The following is a 14,795-nucleotide window of genomic DNA, read 5'->3' as shown; positions in this document are numbered from 1 at the left end:
TGGCGCAGTGGTTGAGAGTCCGCCTGCTGATGCAGGGGACACGGGTTCATGTCCCGGTCCGGGAGGATCCCACATGCCGTGGAGCGGCTGGGCCTGTGAGCCATGGCTGCTGAGCCTGTGCTCCGCAACGGGAGAGGCCACAACAGTGAGAGGCCCGCGTAACGCAAAACAAACAAACAAAACTCTTGCCTTTGGTTCAAACTGGGGATAGAGGATAACTTCTGGAAAAGGTTTATGGTTTAAAATATTTAGTGTCAGGAAGCTGTACTTATTTTTTTAAACTCAGCAGCCGGAGAGCTTAAATGATCAATCTGTGGGAGGTTTCTGGAGACTAGCTGGGGAGTCTGTCCTGGTCTGCCCTGTGCCATCAAGACGTGGCGCTTCCTACCGGTCCCGCAGTGCAGGATCTTAGTCAGACTAGAAAACAACTGTACCTTGACTTGATAGTTTTTCTCTGCGTTTCTAGGCTTATGCTTCACTGAAGTCCTTAGCTACAGTTTACCCTATGGGCGGACATAAAAGAGGACACAAAACAAATTTATACTTAAATACCATGATTTAATTTACTGGTGCTTTATCCTGAATTCTCTTAAGTTAAAACAAAACAAAACAAAAACAACCAAAAGTTATAATTAACTGTTAACGTTAATGAAAAGAAACCTTCCAGAAAGCATGAATCCAAAAGGAAATGTCCAACAGGTGACACAAGCCAGATATTCTACGGCCTTTCCTGTTTCGGTCTCAAACATTCTACACATCAGTGGAAAAAAAAAATTCTCTAGAGTTTCTCAGTTTTATTCTTCTAGACCACAATTTTATGGTCTGTTACTGAGCATGGTTTTCTAACAGGTACACAATTAACTCATAGGTAGACAACACAATGGCAGTATTTGGTATCTGCCGGATGAGCTGGGCAAAGAGTCCTCTATAAAAGGCCAGGTAGCCTTCTTCCCGGAAGACCAGCCGAGCAGTCTGGACAAAAGACTTGTACTTGGTGCCCTCCTCCCGGAGCCGTGTCCTTATGACTTCTGCAGAGAGAAACACACATTTCAGGCTACAGATGAACTGTACTTCCAAGCAACATGTGCAGAGAACGCGAAGCACACAGCTTTACAAACGTTCACGTACAGCTATGGCTCTTCGCCACCTCAGCTCTATTTGGTTGGGGTAGTCACAGAGAGACAATGAAAAGTTCTTCTCAGAACATTTTCTAACTCTGGGAATTGGTCAATTAGGGAATTGGTCAATTGTCCCAAGACTGATGTATACATACAAAAGCACCAAATAACTTCTAGGGGTTTAAAAAATAAGCTTAGTTTGAATGGGACTCAATTTTAAGATAGTTTACAGTTTTCTACTCTCAGTGAAGTAAACACTGTCATTTCCCTGGAGGTGTGTTTGTATCACGTATGGTGACATCTCCAACAAAACTTTCTTTCCATGTACTCCCCAACTTTCTCCTCCTGCCAGGATCCTTCTCCACTCCGTCCAGCCTCCTCCTTTTTCATACCCTTGCCCACCTGGCCCTGCCTCACCCTGGCACCCACAGCATGACACCTGTGACTGCCTGTCAAGCGGACTTCAGGGCACGTGACCCGGGAAGCACCAACCCCCTCTCTGCAAGCCCGTGGGGCTGCTCGGTGCCCCAGCACACGACGGGGACTCAATGACCTGTGAGAAGTTGACCATGTGCATTTGTCACAGCTGACAGTGCAGCGGGTGTTTGAAAACAAAACCTGTTTTTCATGGCACAATAAAATAAGCTGTTTTCTTTCTTTTAAAAGTAGTTCAGTAGAACATTAGGTCTATTATTAATCCCTTAAAAAGTAAACGTACCCAAAGTAGTTTTCCTCAGCACTCCATTCAAAATGGAGGCTGAAATTTTTTTTAAAGCTTGGCTCCTACATCATTTTTTTACATTGAGGAATTTTAAATAAAATCCAGATTTTTGGCTTCTTTGGAAACATCAGAAGTTCCACAACCCAGGGCCCACATTCCACACAGCCAAGTTTTGGCCACAATCTGCCGCAGCCAAGTAAAGCAGAGCTCCCACTGCCCGCGTGAGCTGCATACGTGAGCTGAAGCCAGCCGAGCTGGGCTCAGCTACCCTGTCACCTGCAGGTGCTTGCACGTCCACCTGAGCTACGGAGGTCTGGATACACTGACACAAACTGATGGCTATTTTCCTGCTCCGGAAGGAAAAGCAAAACCTACCATGGGGGTAAGCGACACAGGAAGCACAGCCCTTGGAGAGAGCAGCAGCTGCCATAAGTCCAAAAAAGTTTGTGGAGTTTTTCTCAGTCCCATTTGTAGAAGAGGCTAAGGGAGCTTCTTTCAGATACTTCTTCAAATTTTCATAAATAGCAAAACAGATGATGGTTTCTGAAATTCCAGCGTACGAGGCAGTTAGTCCCCTGTAGAAACCACGAATGCCTTCCGTCTGGTAAACATAGCGAGCACACTGGAGCGTGTTCATCTGCTTGGAGCCTCTCACTCTGCACAAAGGAGACCAACGAGATGCCGTTACGACACCACGCTCAGGAGCCCGCCTGCTCAGGAGCCCGCCTGCTGCACCGAGTCACAAAGATTAGCTAAAGAGAAATTGCATGGTGGGTGCCACAGTCTTCCCTGGTCTGTGGTTGGCTGAGCCCAGCCTGCTGTGAGGCCAGGCCCATCAGCCGGGACACCCGACAGGCCCACAGGATGGGACATGCACCTGTACTGGGTCACAGACTCGTGCTCAGGGTCTTCGATCTACTTTTGGAAAGAGCTATATGGAAGGTGTTCATCACAGAGGAAAATACGACTGCAACAGAATCAAAACAATCCCAACGTCTACACATGGGGATAGATACGTAAACCGTGGTACATATACTAGATTAAAACAGTTGTGAAGGCAGTCAGATGTGGGGAAGTGCTGGACAAAATTACACGTAAAGTATAATTGCGATTACTGTACACATATGCTTTAAGAAAATACTGAAGGAAAAACTCCCCAACATTCCGACAGGGTGGTGAGTGTGAGTATTCTTTCTTATCGTTCTAGTCTCCAAAGGGTGTATTTTGATTCCATTATTTCTACATTTGTAAAATTATAAACAGAATAGACTCTACAATAACTAAAAAGCCTCCGGCCTGGATGCTCCTACCCCATGACAGGAAGTTTTCATAAACCGCCGGGATACAAACAGAATCCCAGGACTGGACAGTGTTCACACTGGGCGCACGTGGGAGGCCCCCTGTGGGGCAGCAGACCAGTGTCCTGGGCCCCCCAGCCCCACCCCCTACCTGGTGTGACCTTTGTGACACAAACGCCAAGCACCTCGCTCCCCTGCTTAACACCCTGTTGGGCAGGGCTCCTCGACCTTGGCACTATAGGTATTTGGGGCCAGGTAATTCTCCGCTGGGGGCGGGCCTATGCCTCGTAGAATATCTAGCAGCAGCCCTGGCCTCCACCCACTAGATGCCACCTAAGTCGCGAGAGAGAAAGACATCTCCAGACATTGCCAAATATCCTCTAACGGAGGACAGAAAGGCCCCCTGAACCACTACTGCCTCAAAATAAAGCCGAGTCCAAACGCCCATTCCTCCCCAGGGCTTTTAAGGATGTGGCCCTCTCTTTTGGCTTCTCCCGTCTTATCTCCCTGCACCTCCCTCCTTCTCCAGCATATCTGCATGCAGGACACACCCCTTCTTTCTGCTGCTCGGAATGAACAATGCTTTCTTGCCTTCAGATTTTCTGCACAGCAGATTCCCTGCCTGAGACACCTTCACACCCGCCGCTGCCCACCGGTTATCCTGTAGATGGGAGGGTGGATGCCACAAGAGCCCCTCCCTGGCTGCACGTCCTGCCCAGACTGCATTAAGGACCCTCCAGGGTCCTGGAGCACCTCAGGTCTCTTATCACACCAGCCTAGAATTCTCTTTTATTTTCTGTGAAGCTGTGAGCTTCTGGAAGGCAAGGCCCATGTCTTATTCCCTGCTGTTTCTGCTGTGACTAGTTGCACAGGAAGCATGCAACAAATACTCATTGTTGAGGGCTATGTTAACAGAGCCCACACAAACACGGCTTTCAAATGTCCTAAGCACGGGTCATTTCCAGCCAGATTTAAAAGAATGCGTATAAAGGAAGGCTCTCAGCTGACTCATGCATTTATCCGCTGCTAAACAGAAGTGACATTAGGACACTGTATGCACACCTGGAACTGGGAGCGATTGCCAAAGGTTTCCAGGAGAGGACACTGGTCTGCAGCTTGCAGGACAAGGTGTTCTTGAGGGACAAGAAGGGGAAACGGGATTCCTGGTGAGGGGACGGCAGATTCAGGGAGATGGAAGCATGAGAGCACATGACACTTTTAGAAAATCGCAAAGGACCTTGAATGTTAAGCTGAGGAGTGAGGATTTGACCCTAAGAGTAACTGACATTCATCGAAGGATTCTGAGCAAGCAATCTATTCAAAATGATTAGACCTGATGCATTTTAGAAGGTTCTTTCAGACAGAATGGATTAGGGGAAACACAGAATCAAAGACCAATTCAGAGGCTATGGGGGTCATTGAAGAGAAAAAACAAGCTAAGGCAGACCCCAGCTCCACTTCCAGGGGGCGCACTTGCTCGCTCTCTCCCCTGCTTTCTTTACTGGGTAGCTTAAGGTTAGACTGGACTAGCTGGAAGTTTCCAGCGCCCCACACAACGTTTCTAGGCAACCTAGTAACAGAAGGGCTCTTAGAATCCTATCACAAAGCATCATTTACCATCTTCACTAACTTGAAATTACAGTAGTTATGGGGCTGCTCTTTGATCTTGTTATTTAATGTGTTAAAGAATTATATTACTATATTGCAATTAAAAAAAACCCACTGATAATTGTATTTCAATAATTGGTTTTCACTCTTTTAAAAATATTGTTCTAAAAAGCACCTGCAGCCTTCACCAGAGACTGCCAAGAGAACCCACAGCATGAAAAATCCCAAGAATCCCTGGCTAGTTTCAGCGCAGGAATCTCGGATATCTGAGGGCCTTGGAGATTAGAATGCCCCTTCTGAGACCAGGGGCCTTTGCAGTTCTGCCCTTCCTGGCATCTTCCCACTTGAAAGAGAGGCCACCTGGAGGAGAGCCCGCAGCACTCCAACTTGGGGGCGGTGGGGTCATCCAGGAGCAGAGACCCACCGACTACCCTGTAGATCAGGGGCCACAACTGAGCGAACTTCGACACCCCCTTGTGTGTTATTTCTGTTGGCCTTTGTCTCCCCACAAGGCTTGGCAGTATCAACCTCAAGACAAAAGGAGTTTCTACATATGCTTATATTCAGACAAAACAAGGATGGGGATGGCTAAGGACGATCTCACTCCACAGCTGGAACTGGTGGAAGAAAAAAAGCCCTAAGAATTCTTATATTAAGGAAGGAACAATTAACAACTTACTTCCGTTCTAGCTGCATCCGGGTTTTAACCATCCATATAGGATTCATTAAGGAATTTGTGACAAAAGCTGGAAGAAAAAAAGAATAGAAAATGTTATCAGTGAACAGAGTCAATGCTTATTAAAGCTGTCTATTCCATGTGATAAACTTTGAAATCAGGCTTTCAATGGCTTAATAATAAAAACGGATGGTAGGAAGCAGTTATATTTCCATACTACAGATGGAAGCTATAGTCCCCTAAAATGTAACATCTACTGGTATGTAGGACCTAACATATATCTCTCTATTTTCTAGAGCCCTGTCTAGTCCATTCAGCCGCTAGGTGGTGCTGTTGATATTCCTGTTAATGTGGTTCCATTGGTAAATATATACGAAACTATTCTAAAACTCAATTGAAAGGTTCAGGTTCAGAAATAATTTGTTTTAAAAAGTTGCTGATCTTATCCAAAAGGGTACCTGATATATAACTTAAAATAGAAGAAACTAAATCTCCATTTACCTGAATCCAAACTTCAACATTTTAATACCTGACCATTTTAGGAAATCAAAGTTTTAAGACTGATCTGCCTATAGTAACCATTTTTAAAGTAAGCCTTCTCCATCTTAATATTGTTAATCATTCCAGACCAACCAAAAAAGCAGTATTGACCCGACACGCAGTGAGTCCTCTGGAATACCTCATCCCCTCCACAGCCTAAGTAGATTGATTAGATAATAGGACCCTAGATAGTGGTTTAAAAATCTCCCTCCACAGATGAACAACAAGGACCTACTGTACAGCACAGGGAACTATATTCAATATCTTATAATAAACCATAATGGAAAAGAAACTGAAAAAGAATATATATGTGTGTGTGTATATACATAAGAAACTAATCACTCTGCTGTACACCTGAAACTAACAAAACTTTGTAAATCAACTATACTAGAATTATAAAAAAACCCAAAAAACTGAATGTTACCAGGAAGGAGGAAAAAAAACAAAACAAAAAACAACAGCAACATTAGCTCCTTAAAACAGCAAATTAAAGACTTCATTAAAAAAAAAAATCTCCCTCCAGGTCTGTTTTATTTACCAAGGTTCCTCTATGTTAATTTTGCAAAAGTTACAAAACTGGGGCACAGCCTTTCGCGTATGGCTAACTCCCTATCGGCCTTGGCAGTGAAGCCTGGCCTCCTCTGAACCCCACGCACTCCTCTCAGGCTCCGTATTCTGTAAAACACCTTTCTTGTTGTGAAGCAGCTCTGCTAATGTCATTTCCCATTTGGGGTCCAGAAATTATTATCCGTAACTACTCAGATGGATTACTAGTACTTTTATTTGGAGTAACAGGGACAAGACTGATATGTACAACTTGGAGGGTAGAAAGTTTTCATAAAATGCCAATTTAATTCTCTAAAACACCCTTCTATTTAAATAGACATAAAATTTACATCGAAAAAGACACAGTCTTCTCTCAGCAATCTACATGTCCATGTTTTTGCCAAGTATTTCCTGGGGAAAAAATCCTTTTGTGAATTTTCCATGGTAGGTGGAATGATTCCCTCAAAAAAGAACAGAAGCTACCTAATCTATCACTGATCCTACTGCAAGAATCCCGATACAAGCCCTGAGCCCTCATCATAGAATCCAACTCTTAAGGACAGAAGTGCCAACTGTACTCAGGGTAGGCTAGACGCCGTCGGGAGCCACAGAAAAAGCAGCTCGAACTTTAGAAAATAATGTAATAAAAAGGCATGAAAACACATTAATATTCCTTTAAAAGATACATCACACTAACCAGTAGTATGCATGAGAACATGTCAATTTTGAGGGAGAATAAAAAGCTTCAGGGTAAAAGGAAACGGAAGCAAGTTACAAACCGCTCTCAAACAGTCACGTTTTATCACTTCTAACATAAAGCTTTAGGAAAATGATTTTAGATGCAAAAGAAGCAGAGACCTAATTTCTAATTCCTGGAGAAAGCTGTTTGGTACAACACATGCTTTAGGAAAGTGAGCAACTCATCTCCACTCACTACGGTAACATACCTGCAGAGCCAGCTGAGAAAATGTGCACAGTATTGCTATTAGGCACGAAAATGCCATTGAACTGCTCTTTGGCTTTGGAGTAGCATGCAAAGTACACAGCCCTGTTAGAACAAAGAGAGAATGCTATCAAGACATTGGTTCGACGCTATATAATATGTATGTCCTTCCACAACCCCTGAAAAATTTAGCAATATGGGAAAGAAGTTAACATGTAACCGAAAGCTTGACCTTATCTGTGCTAAAAACCAAAACCTGTTGCAGGCATCTTCAGGAAGCTCCTGATTGGCCCTCCAGAAAGTACTCAATGATGACGGGAGTGCCCAAAACAACTGAGGAAAATGAGGTTTTGGTAATATACATACAAAGTCCGTTTACAGTCTTCATCCTGGATGAATGCCAATCCTTTTAAGCACCAACATATACCACAACTGTTAAAATTTATAATACATTTCTAAAACATACCACACGTGTCCTGCCTTACACCAAAATGAGTATGTCAGATGTACTGTGAACTTTATTCCTGATGACTCAGGATCACATAGGAACATGTACGGTGGCACACGTGTTTTCATCAAGTGCACCCTCCACTGACGTGCTCCCAGCCCCAAAAAGGGACTGCTGGGGGTGGCGGGTGCCCCACCTTGGCTCTCCGGTCTTCTCTGCCTCTGTCTGCTTCCCCGCTTCTGTCTCCTCTCCTGTTGGGGCTGGAAGGCAGAGCCTGGCTGTGATTTTCCCTGCTTCTTCACCAGCAATGTCAGGGAAAATGCTTTTTTTCAGCTGGCCCATGGATCAATTACAGAATGTATTTTTCAACTTAGGATCCTGACTACATATCATGAATGTGTTATAAAACAGTCTTTCGTTTTTTTCTAGGTCCCAACTGTTCTAAATGGGTGTGGTGGCCAGGACTCTATATCAGATTGACAGGTGTTACCAAATTAGCACTGTCCACAAGTAGATCTGACTCCATTTAAAAACTTTACTACATATATGCAGTATGTTTGCCTTCTCTTAACAATGCATACCTCATATAACCTCACAAACTAGTATTTTCTATATTTTCAATAGATTATACACATAAGCTACAGAATTCCAAAGGAACAAAAGGATTTAATAAGAATCTGCATTTTTTATTGGCGTATAATTGCTTTACAATGTTGTGTTAGTTTCTGCTGTACAATGAAGTAAATCAGCTATATGTATACCTATATCCCCTCCCTCTTGGACCTCTGCATTTTTACAACATTCTCAGGAGATCTGCGTATAAACTGGAGCACTGATATGCAAGTATTCTAGAAGCTTTTAGTCTTAACTTTGTATAAAACAAAATTCTCATTTTTGTTATAAAGATGAATTTTGCTTAAAGTCTATTCAAGTACTATGTGGATTCACATAAGTGACCCTTGTCACTGTGCTCCCCCTCCCAGGAGGTAATTTCTAGAAGCAGTTTCTTACCTACTTTTCACAGATAAGCTGCTATGCACACACACACACACACACACACACACACACACACACACACGCAGAGACATTCACTTTCATATCCACACACGCCTATCCTCTGTATCAGCACTGTCGAAAAGAACTTTCTGCAGAGATGGAAATGTTCTATACCTATGTTCTCCAATGCAGGAGCCACTAGCTACATATGAATGCTAAGTAACTTGAAATGTGGCTGGTGAGACCAAGGAACTGAATTTTTAATTTTAATTGATTTAAGTAGCCCCACATGACCAGGGGCTACTGCATTGGGACAATGCAGCTTGATATATTCAAGTAAGCTTTAAAGAGAATTAAACCTTGTAACACAAATAAGAATGTTTTAAATAAAGTAAGCTTGGAAGCCGTTAAAATTGCTTTAGATCAGTGCTTCCAAGTGCATATGAATCACCTGTGGGTTTTGGCAGAATGCAAATTCTGATGCAGGTCTGGGGTGTGGTCTGAGATCGAGTAGTTTTAACAAGCTCCTAGGTGATGCCAATGCTGCTGACCACACGCCATCCTTAGAGTAGCAAACACTCAGAGAAGACACCACGTGACGGGAGCAGAATAATTCTCCACTTAAGAATAAAATAACCAAGAATCTCTTTCTCACGCACACACTGAAAGACATGCCAACAGTTATCACTACTTCTATATGTCAGATGCACTTTGGCAAATCCCCCACAGAAAAAGAAACTAGACATCTAGCGGTATTGCCCCTCCAGTAAGAAAGGACTCAGGGTATTAGATACTGTATGCAGTGAGCTAGCTGAAAGATTAATGCTTACCTTGATGGTGCAACTCCAACCAAATTTGGACCCAAGCCTCTAAAAAGTGACTTTGGTCCTTCCTTCTCCAAGATCGACCTGAATAACGAGAAAAGATGTATCTTTAAAAACCTCAGGCAAGGCCTATGCAAAATGATAAGAGTTCAGCCTTCACATTAGCTCCCTGAATAAAGAACAGAATGTTTACAAAACCCCAGGGTCTTATCTGATTATATTACAATACAAAATCAGAAGACTGATGAATACTGCTTTCATTACTACAGTGAAAAAACATGCTTCAAAATCTCCCTTGTTCAGGCAGGAGCAAGGTGTTCAGGGTTTGCACTACCCACCGACATCCCAGGAGGGCAGAGAGCAGCAAAGGGTCTGATACAGGAAATGATGTCCTTGTTATGACAAGATTCACTGAGAAACAGGTTGAGAAATTTCTTCGGATGGTATTTCTTTTGGATTTATTCCTTATTTCTAACCTGTCTTCTAGATCTTTACCCATTACAGGAGAGCCCTAAACAGGGAAATGAGGAACAGAAGAATCCAGTAACTTTCATGGGACGATGACTGCTCTTTAAAGCTAACGCTTAGTATCTCAGGTTCAAAGAGAATACTGTGCCTGCTTTTTCTTTAAAAACTTTTTTACTGTGGTACATAAATTTTTTACCATTTTCCATTTTTAAGTGTATAGTTCAGTGGCAATAAGTACATTCACACTGTTGCACAACCATCACCAGCATCCATCTCCAGAACTTTTTCATCTTCTCAAACAGATTCCAGAGATGGCCTCATCCACCAGAGGGCAGACAGCAGAAGCAAGAACTACAATTCTGCAGCCTGTGGAACAAAAACCACATTCAGAGAAAGACAGACAAGATGAAAAGGCAGAGGGCTATGTACCAGATGAAGGAACAAGATAAAACCCCAGATAAACAACTAAACGAAGTGGAGATAGGCAACCTTCCAGAAAAAGAATTCAGAATAATGATAGTGAAGATGACCCAGGACCTCGGAAAAAGAATGGAGGCAAAGATCGAGAAGATGCAAGAAATGTTTAACAGAGACCTAAAAGAATTAAAGAACAAACAAACAGAGATGAACAATATAATAACTGAAATGAAAAATACACCAGAAGGAATCAATAGCAGAATAACTGAGGCAGAAGAACGGATAAGTGACCTGGAAGACAGAATGGTGGAACTAACTGCTGCAGAACAGAATAAAGAAAAAAGAATGAAAAGAAATAAAGACAGCCTAAGAGACCTCTGGGACAACATTAAACACACCAACATTCACATTATAGGGGTCCCAGAAGGAGAAGAGAGAGAGAAAGGACCGGAGAAAATATTTGAAGAGGTTATAGAGGAAAACTTCCCTAACATGGGCAAGGAAATAGCCACCCAAGTCCAGGAAGCGCAGAGAGTCCTATACAGGAGAAACCCAAGGAGAAACACGCTGAGACACATAGTAATCAAACTGGCAAAAATTAAAGAAAAATTATTGAAAGCAGCAAGGGAAAAACGCCAAATAACATACAAGGGAACTCTCGTAAGGTTAACAGCTGATTTCTCAGCAGAAACTCTACAAGCCAGATGGGAGTGGCATGACATATTTACAGTGATGAAAGGGAAGAACCTACCTACAACCAAGATTACTCTACCCGGCAAGGATCTCATTCAGATTTGATGGAGAAATCAAAAGCTTTACAGACAAGTAAAAGCTAAAAGAATTCAGCACCACCAAACCAGCTCTACAACAAATACTAAAGGAACTTCTCTAAGTGGGAAATACAAGAGAAGAAAAGGACCTACAAAAACAAACCCAAAACAGTTAAGAAAATGGTAATAGGAACATACATATCGATAATTACCTTAAACATGAATGGATTAAATGCTCCAACCAAAAGACACAGGCTTGCTGAACGGATACAAAAACAAGACCCATATATATACTGTCTACAAGAGACCCACTTCAGACCTAGGGACACATACAGACTGAAGGTGAGGGGATGGAAAAAGATATTCCAAGCAAATGGAAATCAAAAGAAAGCTGGAGTAGCAATACCCATATCAGATAAAATAGTCTTTAAAATAAAGAATGTTACAAGAGACAAGGATCCCTACATAATGATCAAGGGGTCAATCCAAGAAGAAGATATAACAATTATAAATATATATGCACCCAACATAGAAGCACCTCAATACATAAGGCAACTGTTAACAGCTATAAAAGAGGAAATCAACAGTAACACAATAATAGTGGGGGACTTTAACACCTCACTTACATCAACGGTCAGATCACCCAAACAGAAAATAAATAAGGAAACACAAGCTTTCAATGACACAACAGACCAGATAGATTTAATTGATATTTATAGGACATTCCATCCCAAAACAGCAGATTACACTTTCTTCTCAAGTGCGCACAGAACATTCTCCAGGATCGATCACATCTTGGGTCACAAATCAAGCCTCAGTAAATTTAAGAAAATTGAAATCATATCAAGCATCTTTTCTGACTACAGTGCTATGAGATTAGAAATCAATTACAGGGAAAAAATGTAAAAAACACAAACACATGGAGGCTAAACAATACGTTACTAAATAACCAAGAGATCACTGAAGAAATCAAGGAGGAAATCAGAAAATACCTAGAGACAAATGACAATGAAAACACGACGATCCAAAACCTATGGGATGCAGCAAAAGCAGTTCTAAGAGGGAAGTTTATAGCAATGCAATCCTACCTCAAGAAACAACAAACATCTCAAATAAACAATCTAACCTTACACCTAAAGGAACTAGAGAAAGAACAAACAAAACCCAAAGTTAATAAATGGAAAGAAATCATAAAGATCAGAGTAGAAATAAATGAAATAAAAACAAAGAAAACAATAGCAAAGATCAATAAAACTAAAAGCTGGTTCTGAGAAGATAAACAAAATTGATAAACCATTAGCCAGACTCATCAAGAAAAAGAGGGAGAGGACTCAAATCAATAAAATTAGAAATGAAAAAGGAGAAGTTACAACATACACCACAGAAATACAAAGCATCCTAAGAGACTACTACAAGCAACTCTATGCCAATAAAATGGACAACCTGGAAGAAATGGACAAATTCTTAGAAAGGTATAACCGTTCAAGACTGAACCAGGAAGAAATAGAAAGTATGAACAGACCAATCACAAGTAATGAAATTGAAACTGTGATTAAAAATCTTCCAACAAACAAAAGTCCAGGACCAGATGGCTTCACAGGTAAATTCTATCAAACATTTAGAGAAGAGTTAACACCCATCCTTCTCAAACTCTTCCAAAAAATTGCAGAGGAAGGAACACTCCCAAACTCATTCTATGAGGCCACCATCACCCTGATACCAAAACCAGACAAAGATACTACAAAAAAAGAAAATTACAGACCAAAATCACTGATGAATATAGATGCAAAAATCCTCAACAAAATACGAGCAAACAGAATCCAACAACACATTAAAAGGATCATACACCATGATCAAGTGGGATTTATCCCAGGGATGCAAGGATTCTTCAATATATGCAAATCAATCAATGTGAGACACCGTATTAACAAAAGAAGAAGAAAAACCATATGATCATCTCAATAGATGCAGAAAAAGCTTCTGACAAAATTCAACACCCGTTTATGATAAAAACTCTCCAGAAAGTGGACATAGAGGGAACCTACCTCAACATAATAAAGGCCATATTTGACAAGCCCACAGCAAACATCATTCTCAATGGTGAAAAGCTGAAAGCATTTCCTCTAAGATCAGGAACAAGACAAGGATGTCCACTCTCACCACTATTATCCAACATAGTTTTGGAAGTCCTAGCCACGGCAATCAGAGAAGAAAAAGGAATACAAATTAGAAAAGAAGAAGTAAAACTGTCACTGTTTGCAGATGACATGACACTATACATAGAGAATCCTAAAGATGCCATCCGAAAACTACTAGAGCTAATCAATGAACTTGGTAAAGTTGCAGGATACAAAATTAATGCACAGAAATCTCTTGCATTCCTATACACTAATGATGAAAAATCTGAAAGAGAAATTAAGGAAACACTCCCATTTACCACTGCAACAAAAAGAATAAAATACCTAGGAATAAACCTACCTAGGGAGACAAAAGACCTGTATGCAGAAAACTATAAGACACTGATGAAAGAAATTAAAGATGATACCAACAGATGGAGAGATATACCATGTTCTTGGATTGGAAGAATCAATATTGTGAAAATGACTCTACTACCCAAAGCAGTCTACAGATTCAATGCAATCCCTGTCAAATTACCAATGGCATTTTTTACAGAACTAGAACAAAAAATCTTAAAATTTGTATGGAGACACGAAAGACCCCGAATAGCCAAAGCGGTCTTGAGGGAAAAAAACGGACCTGGAGGAATCAGACTCCCTGACCTCAGACTATACTACAAAGCTACAGTAATCAAGACAATATGGTACTGGCACAAAAACAGAAATATAGATCAATGGAACAGGATAGAAAGCCCAGAGATAAACCCATGCACCTGTGGTCAACTAATCTATCAAAGAAGGCAAGGATATACAATGGAGAAAAGACAGTCTCTTCAATAAGTGGTGCTGGGAAAACTGGACAGCCACATGTAAAAGAATGAAACTAGAACACTCCCTAACACCATACACAAAAATAAACTCAAAATGGATTAGAGACCTAAACGTAAGACTGGACACTATAAAACTCTTAGAAGAAAACAGGAAGAACACTCTTTGACATAAATCACAGCAAGATCTTTTTTGATCCACCTCCCAGAGTAATGGAAATAAAAACAAAAATAAACAAATGGGTCCTAATGAAATATAAGTTTTTGCATAGCAAAGGAAACTACAAACAAGATGAAAGGACAATCCTCAGAATGGGAGAAAATATTTGCAAATTACAGACAAAGGATTAATCTCCAAAATATATAAACAGCTCATGCAGCTCAATATTAAAAAAACAAACAACCCAATCAAAAAATGGGCAGAAGACCTAAATAGACATTTCTCCAAAGAAGACGTACAGATGGCCAAGAAGCATAT

The 14,795-nt window shown here is 41.3% G+C and overlaps 1 protein-coding gene across 1 annotated transcript in view; it reads right to left on the bottom strand.

The window, feature by feature from the left end:
* Positions 1 to 537: 537 nt before the first annotated feature.
* The window catches only part of SLC25A33 (solute carrier family 25 member 33), a 30,593-nt gene continuing 16,335 nt past the window's right edge, over positions 538 to 14,795 (bottom strand). Inside the window, exons 3-7 of the mRNA XM_067719423.1 lie at positions 9,725 to 9,802; positions 7,455 to 7,555; positions 5,425 to 5,491; positions 2,215 to 2,495; positions 538 to 1,028 (exon numbers count right to left, since the gene is read on the bottom strand). Of these exons, the coding sequence (XP_067575524.1) occupies positions 826 to 1,028; positions 2,215 to 2,495; positions 5,425 to 5,491; positions 7,455 to 7,555; positions 9,725 to 9,802 (730 nt within the window). The 3' untranslated portion in view covers positions 538 to 825. The remainder of the gene's footprint in view (positions 1,029 to 2,214; positions 2,496 to 5,424; positions 5,492 to 7,454; positions 7,556 to 9,724; positions 9,803 to 14,795) is intronic.

Source organism: Pseudorca crassidens, chromosome 2 (genome assembly GCF_039906515.1).
Source record: "Pseudorca crassidens isolate mPseCra1 chromosome 2, mPseCra1.hap1, whole genome shotgun sequence".
Taxonomy (NCBI): Eukaryota; Metazoa; Chordata; class Mammalia; order Artiodactyla; family Delphinidae; genus Pseudorca; species Pseudorca crassidens.
The sequence above is the reverse complement of the archived record's forward strand: the minus strand, read 5'-3'. Positions and strand labels throughout refer to the sequence as shown.